The following is a 9,854-nucleotide window of genomic DNA, read 5'->3' as shown; positions in this document are numbered from 1 at the left end:
CCACACTGAACACCGAGTCTTCATGGCGTTTACCACACTGAACACCGAGTCTTCATGGCGTTTACCACACTGAACACCGAGTCTTCATGGCGTTTATCACTGAACACCGAGTCTTCATGGCGTTTACCACACTGAACACCGAGTCTTCATGGCGTTTACCACACTGAACACCGAGTCTTCATGGCGTTTATCACTGAACACCGAGTCTTCATGGCGTTTACCACACTGAACACCGAGTCTTCATGGCGTTTACCACACTGAACACCGAGTCTTCATGGCGTTTATCACTGAACACCGAGTCTTCATGGCGTTTACCACACTGAACACCGAGTCTTCGTGGAAAGATATCAGCTTTAATACTCACGATAGATCTTACATAAACTAGCATCTCTTGTGTGTGTGTGTGTGTGTGTATTATATCATCATAGTTTTTTGTTTTTTTTATAAATCAAATGTAAATTCATGTCCCAGTTACACTTATTATTGTCACATTTTCCTGGTTAAATAAGCATTACTTACAATATCAACAAAAAGAGAGAAAGAAATACAATTCTATTTTTTATATATATATTGTTTTACATTAACAATGTATAAATCTCATCATGTTAGTGTTATAAGCAGTTTTACATTTATTCCAAAATAATAACTAAAGGCAGTAACGATTTACATATGCTTTATTTGTGAACTGATGTTGTTTTTGTCATTAATCTCAGTAAACGCTGGTCACAGACACAAAGATGTGCCTTTAATTTCTCTAAACCCCCACATTATCATGTTTTCAGGCCATTTCAAGTTTCATTTTGACCTGACATAAAGCGGTGATATCTGAGTGGATGAGTCGATTACTTTTACCATTAACACCATCATTTTGTTCAACAAAGACACAAATGAAATAGCCCTACCTGAAAAACATCAAGCACTAGAAATAAGAAATAATACATAAATTGTATAAAGTTATCATATGTATAATAGTCTTTACTGTGTAAATTAAACATACATTCATTCTTGTTGAAGTTACAAAAGTGATTCAGTCGAGAGCAGTTTTCTTTTGTTCTCTGATTAGCGTTAATGACAGTCATTAGGCTGCTGTCACTTTAAAGGCCCCCTGAAATCAAACTTCAAGTTTTTTAGCTTTTAGTATGAATATATTAGCCTTACGGTTCTGAATAAGCTTCCAAAACAATGACAAAATTTGCATTTAGGAGATAGAAGCATTCAAAACTTACAGTCTCTCACTTCCGCTAAAATGGATCAGGGATTATGACATCACCGCTTCTCATCACATCTTCTGTCCAATCACATGCTCTCTAGAATCTGAAGCTCCGCCCCCTCTGCTATAAACACCACCTGGCCGAAGCGAGCGTTGACACACACAGAGCAATATGTGTTGGAGTGTGTGTTCGGCTGCTCAAACGCTCCAGTTTTATTCTGTTTTCAACTGTACGTTGGTTAAGAATGAAATGGCTAGAGTTTATTCACATCTCTACTATTGAATCCAGCGTATCATCAGCGCTCGGATTCGCTTCCATGGTGCTGTCAGTCTGTGGGGGAAACTAAACGCTATTGGCTGTTTGAAAAGGGGGAGGAGCCATTCAATAAGTCCCGCCTTAGCTTCTGTTTCAGTGGAAATTACGACACCTTATATATACACACACTCAAGGGATAATGTACATCCAGCCGGTTGTTATCTCAGAATAAACCCTGACAGGGTGATCAGGATCAGTTTATTCTGAGAATACACACACACACACACTTATATTTTATTAGCTCTTTAAATGTAAAACTTCCACGAAGAAAACCCGTTCCTAGCGAGTGTGTAGCGCTGCTGACTTCAGTGACCCGGATGAGCCTGTGTTTCTGTTCTCAGCAGCTGTTATCTGGGAATAATATACTGCAGGACGGAGCGATTGACCAATCAGAATCAAGCATTCCACAGAGCCGTGTAATAATTGTGAATAAATAAATCAGTCTCTCAGTAATGCATGTTTTCTCTCGGCCTGTCTTCCAGATAAGCAGGAGAGTAAGATGAAGATCTGCAGGGCAGAATACAGAAGCCTGAGCCGGTTCATCGAGCATCTGCGTCCCACACGCCAGTGCATGAACACACTCAAGACCCAGTTCCCACAGTAAGACCCAGAGCAACACACACACTCAAGACTCAGTGTCCACAGTAAGACCCAGAGCAACACACACACTCAAGACTCAGTGTCCACAGTAAGACCCAGAGCAACACACACACTCAAGACTCAGTGTCCACAGTAAGACCCAGAGCAACACACACACTCAAGACTCAGTGTCCACAGTAAGACCCAGAGCAACACACACACTCAAGACTCAGTGTCCACAGTAAGACCCAGAGCAACACACACACTCAAGACTCAGTGTCCACAGTAAGACCCAGAGCAACACACACTCAAGACTCAGTGTCCACAGTAAGACCCAGAGCAACACACACTCAAGACTCAGTGTCCACAGTAAGACCCAGAGCAACACACACTCAAGACTCAGTTTCCACAGTAAGACCCAGAGCATCACACACACTCAAGACTCAGTGTCCACAGTAAGACCCAGAGCAACACACACTCAAGACTCAGTGTCCACAGTAAGACCCAGAGCAACACACACTCAAGACTCAGTTTCCACAGTAAGACCCAGAGCATCGCACACACTCAAGACTCAGTGTCCACAGTAAGACCCAGAGCAAAGCACACACTCAAGACTCAGTTCCCACAGTAAGACCCAGAGCAACACACACACTCAAGACTCAGTGTCCACAGTAAGACCCTGAGCAACACACACACTCAAGACTCAGTGTCCACAGTAAGACCCAGAGCAACACACACACTGAAGACTCAGTTCCCACAGTAAGACCCAGAGCAACACACACACTCAAGACTCAGTGTCCACAGTAAGACCCAGAGCATCACACACACTCAAGACTCAGTGTCCACAGTAAGACCCAGAGCAACACACACACTCAAGACTCAGTGTCCACAGTAAGACCCAGAGCAACACACACACTCAAGACTCAGTGTCCACAGTAAGACCCAGAGCAACACACACACTCAAGACTCAGTTTCCAGAGTAAGACCCAGAGCATCACACACACTCAAGACTCAGTTCCCACAGTAAGACCCAGAGCAATACACACACTCAAGACTCAGTGTCCACAGTAAGACCCAGAGCAACACACACACTCAAGACTCAGTGTCCACAGTAAGACCCAGAGCAACACACACACTCAAGACTCAGTTTCCAGAGTAAGACCCAGAGCAACACACACACTCAAGACTCAGTGTCCACAGTAAGACCCAGAGCAACACACACACTCAAGACTCAGTGTCCACAGTAAGACCCAGAGCAACACACACACTCAAGACTCAGTTCCCACAGTTAGACCCAGAGCAACACACACACTCAAGACTCAGTTTCCAGAGTAAGACCCAGAGCATCACACACACTCAAGACTCAGTTCCCACAGTAAGACCCAGAGCAACACACACACTCAAGACTCAGTGTCCACAGTAAGACCCAGAGCAACACACACACTCAAGACTCAGTGTCCACAGTAAGACCCAGAGCAACACACACACTCAAGACTCAGTTTCCAGAGTAAGACCCAGAGCAACACACACTCAAGACTCAGTGTCCACAGTAAGACCCAGAGCATCACACACACTCAAGACTCAGTTTCCACAGTAAGACCCAGAGCATCACACACACTCAAGACTCAGTTTCCAGAGTAAGACCCAGAGCAACACACACACTCAAGACTCAGTTTCCACAGTAAGACCCAGAGCAACACACACACTCAAGACTCAGTGTCCACAGTAAGACCCAGAGCAACGCACACACTCAAGACTCAGTGTCCACAGTAAGACCCAGAGCAACGCACACACTCAAGACTCAGTGTCCACAGTAAGACCCAGAGCAACGCACACACTCAAGACTCAGTGTCCACAGTAAGACCCAGAGCAACACACACTCAAGACTCAGTGTCCACAGTAAGACCCAGAGCAACACACACACTCAAGACTCAGTTTCCACAGTAAGACCCAGAGCATCACACACACTCAAGACTCAGTTTCCACAGTAAGACCCAGAGCATCACACACACTCAAGACTCAGTTTCCAGAGTAAGACCCAGAGCAACACACACACTCAAGACTCAGTTTCCAGAGTAAGACCCAGAGCAACACACACACTCAAGACTCAGTTTCCACAGTAAGACCCAGAGCAACACACACACTCAAGACTCAGTGTCCACAGTAAGACCCAGAGCAACACACACACTCAAGACTCAGTGTCCACAGTAAGACCCAGAGCAACGCACACACTCAAGACTCAGTGTCCACAGTAAGACCCAGAGCAACACACACACTCAAGACTCAGTGTCCACAGTAAGACCCAGAGCAACACACACACTCAAGACTCAGTTTCCACAGTAAGACCCAGAGCAACACACACACTCAAGACTCAGTTTCCACAGTAAGACCCAGAGCAACACACACACTCAAGACTCAGTGTCCACAGTAAGACCCAGAGCAACACACACACTCAAGACTCAGTGTCCACAGTAAGACCCAGAGCAACACACACACTCAAGACTCAGTGTCCACAGTTAGACCCAGAGCAACACACACACTCAAGACTCAGTGTCCACAGTAAGACCCAGAGCAACACACACACTCAAGACTCAGTGTCCACAGTAAGACCCAGAGCAACACACACACTCAAGACTCAGTTTCCACAGTAAGACCCAGAGCAACACACACACTCAAGACTCAGTGTCCACAGTAAGACCCAGAGCAACACACACACTCAAGACTCAGTGTCCACAGTAAGACCCAGAGCAACACACACACTCAAGACTCAGTGTCCACAGTTAGACCCAGAGCAACACACACACTCAAGACTCAGTTCCCACAGTTAGACCCAGAGCAACACACACACTCAAGACTCAGTGTTCACAGTAAGACCCAGAGCAACACACACACTCAAGACTCAGTGTCCACAGTAAGACCCAGAGCAACACACACACTCACTCCAGAAACACACTGGGTTCTGATGGTCGCCTTAGTTCTTGCAGTCAGTAGTTGATCAAAAAGCAAGATTGATCCGCATGTTTATCTTGAGATTAATGGTGATTTATTGTCAGTGTGATTTTAATAAGTGTGTGTGATATTTAGATTTATTCATGATTTTTCCGACATGTTTTATTTAAAGAATGTTATGCTCTCTCAGAATAAGCATAATGTCCTCTTTACTGTGATCAAATATCCAGGGACTAAAATCCTGACACATTTGAGCTTGTGTGTGTGTGTGTGTGTTTGATCAGTGTAATATCTAATGATCTGGTGGATATGTTGATTGTGTGTGTAGAGGCAGAGCGGTGTGTGTTGTGTCCGTGACACTGAGAGCGTGTCTTTATTGAATGTTACACGTGTAATCCCGTCAGACCCCTGAGATTCTTCAGAGGTCATGTGAAGCGGATCCTGGTGTTTTCCTGGTGCAGTAATCACCGCTGGAGTGTGTCCCGCAGGAACACTGCGCTGTTATTGGCGTCAGCACTTTACAGACGGCGTGTGTGTGAGTCTCGTGCCCCAGATGTGCCACTGTCCTCCTGGAATATCCTGATGTATGGCCTCGCTCGTTCTCGCTCGCGGTGTGTTTCGTCTTCAGGACTCACGCTCTCCTCGGCCAGAAGCACGACTCAAACACAGCCAGAGTTCACGTGATTTCCTCCATTCAGGGGATTTATATCAAGCTTTATTAAAGCGTTATAAGTCATGAATCAAACCATGCGGCTACAGAGCGATTTAGGCCGATATACCGAGAACCGATAATGCTTTATATTTGAAAGCTGAAAACCGTATATATTGGCCGATAAATTTAAGTTTTTATATAAGTTTTGAGAGCCTGATTACAAAAACAAAAGTCGTGTCCCAAGCACACAATTATTACAATGTTCTCATCATAATTTTATGTAGCCTATATGACAGACTTGTGTTGTAGAATTTTCTGCACAGCATCATGGGTAATGTAGTTTTTCTCCACAAATTTTTTATATGCAGCCCAATGTGATCCAATGACTTGTTTGCATTATTTAGGTATTTTATTTTTATTTTTTGTTAGACAATAGATTTTTTGGTAACACTTTACAATAAGGTCTCATTTGTTAATGCTTTAACTAACATGAACTAACAGAGAGCAATAGCCTTTGTTAATGTTAGTTAATAAAATATGTGTTCATGTTAGTTCACAGTGCATTAACCACTGTTACAGAATAAAGATACAACTTTGGATCTTAAAAAAAGTCTTAATGTAATTAAGATTAATAAATGCTGTACAAGTATTGTTCATTCAGTCTTGGTTCATGTTAACTAATGCTAACTAAATGAAACCTTATTATAAAGTGTTACCATTTTTTAATAAAGAAAGTTGGCCATAGGAGTGTAAAATTAATTTTAAAAGTTAAGGACTCTTACACTGGTTCAAACTAGGCTGCTGTACTGTATATGTCTGATTTATGTTGAAGTGTTTTGGACATGGCTTTTAATCATAAGCTGTTTGTTTTTGTAATCAGGCTCTCAAAGTATATAGAAACTTGAATTTAGATTTATCGGCCAATATATCGGTTACCGGTTTACAAATGTAAAGATTATCGGTTATCGGTATCGGCCAAAAATTTCATATCGGTGCATCCCTACAATTTAACATCAATTCATGAGAGTGGCGGAGCTATAGAGCTCTTTTGGTGACTCTCTAATTGGTGGAATTTTCTGCACAGCATCATGGGTAATGTAGTTTTTCACCACAAATTCAGCTGTTAAACATGATTATTTAAAAAATAAGTTACAATAATGCAAACGAGTGTCTTCAGCAGAAGCATATACGATCGATTAGCCTCCACTCAGCTCGACAGACGTAGTGTTGTCACAGCCTGCAGAACGGTTCGGCTCGTCCAATCAGCCGAGCGCGCTCTGGAGGCCTCGTGATTGGACTGGCAGGGAATCAGGCTCTTAAGACACAACATATCGACTAGGCCATCCATCATCTCTTAGCGTGCGCTCAGGCCTGCCAATACCCCCCCGTCTGAGAGCCACGGGCCTGGGTAAACACTAGAGTGTGTGTGTGTTTGTGTGTGTTTGTGTGTGTGTGTGTGTGTGTGTGTGTGTGTGTGTGTGTTGTCCTCTGATGTTCTTCATCCGTGTTGTCACTGCTGGGAACACCGAACCGGCCTGAGCTCATCCCATCTGCATGCTTTATCCTCAACACTGGAAACACTGAGTCTGATGTTCATCCTCACCCTGTCCTTTTATAGGCCTGATCCAATCCTTTCTATTTTTTCCCAAATTCTGTCTTTTCCCATTTAAATTTTTCTGGATTCTGATTTAAATTTCCCATACTCCATTTTAATGGTTAAAATAAATTCTAGTAATCTAAAAGCATGTCTAATAATTATGATAATAGTGAACTGTATACAACTGAACAACAATTCATGAGAGTGGGCGGAGCTAAAGAGCTCTTTTGGCGCAAACTACCTTGTAACCAATCAGATCAACGTGTGATCGTCAACCAGTGGATCTCTGAGCTGAGTGAGTGGAGGCGGGGCTCATTTGCATATTCATAGAACCACGAATACTAAATGAGGCAAGGGTGTCGAGTTACAATCAAGCTGTTTTAAGGCATGAAGAATTTTTATCAAGTTAAAACGTTTAAATGTGTCATTTTGGAGATCAAAGATGAGTTTTAAGGGATTATTAAATGGACTGATGTATCTCTCGTCAACCTTCTAGTAAAACTTGGTTAATTTCAAAGGACGTGAAAATACATTCACAATTCAGTAAGGGAGTCATTTGTGAACTCATATAATCATTGAACAATTCACTGACTGAGTGATCTGTTGTGATTTTGCACTATAAAAAAAATATTGTTGGTGTAACTCGTTGGCTTAATGTTTAAAAATAAGAAAAGAAGAGGGAAATATTGTACATTTACAGTTGTACTAAGTTCACTGCTGTTATTCATACGTACAAATATTCCATGACTGACAGTATTTTGAAGTATGATTTTAAAAAAAGTTAATCATGTTCTAAAATGGTTAATGAAAAATATAAAATTATTTTTATTGGTTTTGTTTAAAGTGCGTATATCTGATCAGCTTCACTGCTGTTATTCATACATCAAAATACTGTGTCAGTCACAGAATATTTGTAAGTATGATTAAAAAAAAATAATCATGTTTTTAAATCGCTTCTTAAATCCCACCTTTTCTCCGTGGCCTTTGACACCTGACGATGACATTTTGTTTATTTATTTGACTGTTTTTACGGTATGTTTATTTTTCTAGTTTTATGTCTCTTGCTTCACATAAAGTATGTATTTTATGTTTTTTGTTTATTTTTCTGTACAGCTCTTTGGTCCACTTCGGTTATTTTAAAGTGCTTTAAAAATAAAGTTTGATTGATTGATGTTCTAAAATGGCTGATAAAATAAAAATATAAAATAATTTGTATTGGTTTCGTTTAAAGTGCATATATCTGAGACCGTATCCTTAGTGTTCCATAGAATATTTGTAAGTATGATCAAAAAAAAAAAAAAAAGAGTTGATCATGTTCTAAAATGGTTAATAAAAAGGATAATTTGAGCGTTGTCCTGCGGTGTGTGTGTGCGGTCAGGAAGGGAGACTCGTGTAACACAGATGTTGGGAGTCATCTGTCACGCTGGCTCTCTCGGCCCGAGCGCTGGCTGTTCTGCCGGGACCCCCGATCCGACACGGTGCTGTCACTCGCCCGTCTCACAATGCACACGCATGCTAATCCCGCGGCCACAATGAGCTGCGCCATCAGCCGGGCCTTCCCCGACTCCTGAACATTAGACTTGGAAATGAAGCGCGCCGGTCCGGTTCACTCCTCCCCTGAGAGAGAACAACCCCATGAATGAATCTGGGTGTAATGATCAGCCCTCTTTAAAATGCCATTCCTCCCAGTGTGCATATGTGTGTGAGAGTGCTGGCCCGGGCAGATGCTCCCCGTTTGGGCGTGTGCGAACGCGAAATCTCCAATGCCAAGGCCCTTAATGCGTCTGAAACGGGCCCTAATGTGCCGTTTTCATCAGCGCCGAGGCGGGCTGCAATATGTTGCCAGTGGCTCGCTTGGGGAATATGAATTTTGATTAAGGATGCACTCAGGCTTTTGAAATTCTGAAGAAGTGTCAGAATAATGGATGTCGAGCAAATGTCAAGCGTTTGTTAATTTCTGTGTTATGGTGGGGTTTATCCAGCGCGATCTGCGCAGTAACGCGGTGTGTGCCATTGATATGCTGATGGCTTGGCTGAGAACGCAGTGTTTGTGATGGCAAGGCTCGGGACACAAACGCTCCTCATTGATTATTTATCGCTCATCTGCCCCGTTATCCTCCCATTACATGCCTGTTAATCCAACGCCTGACATTAACCAGCCTCATTTTATCAGGCCTGCTAAATCTGACTGGGTTTTTTACCATTGCTTGTCACTTTCATGAACTCAGAATCACCTGAGTACTGAGAACAAGGCACAGCAATGGGCGGGAAAAATCAAGTCTCATATGAATCGCGATTCTATCTTACACCGATTTGTATCGATTCACAAACTTCAAACACAAACTTACACTTCTTTAACTTCTATCGGATACTGTTATACCTGCGTTTTTCTTCTCGACTGTTTACGTTCACTTAAGACATAACCGACTAGGTTTACTAGGATACTCGCCAAGACGGGCATTTTGACATTCTTTAACTTAAGTACTACTAATTAGTTATACAGTAGTTGACGTTAATCACAATAAGCCGCGAACATAAACTCCGTGAACAG

General features: G+C 42.6%; 1 protein-coding gene across 3 annotated transcripts in view; it reads left to right on the top strand.

The window, feature by feature from the left end:
- cdin1 (CDAN1 interacting nuclease 1) overlaps positions 1-9,854 on the top strand; it is a 107,708-nt gene that overhangs the window by 1,158 nt on the left and 96,696 nt on the right. For all 3 annotated transcript variants that reach the window (XM_084096614.1, XM_084096615.1, XM_084096613.1), the window contains exon 2: positions 2,009-2,126. In XM_084096614.1, the coding sequence (XP_083952740.1) occupies positions 2,009-2,126 (118 nt within the window). The remainder of the gene's footprint in view (positions 1-2,008; positions 2,127-9,854) is intronic.

The sequence above is a fragment of the Abramis brama genome (genome assembly GCF_963993115.1).
Source record: "Abramis brama genome assembly, chromosome: 21".
Lineage (NCBI taxonomy): Eukaryota > Metazoa > Chordata > Actinopteri > Cypriniformes > Leuciscidae > Abramis > Abramis brama.
This window is presented reverse-complemented; position numbering and strand designations above follow the sequence as displayed.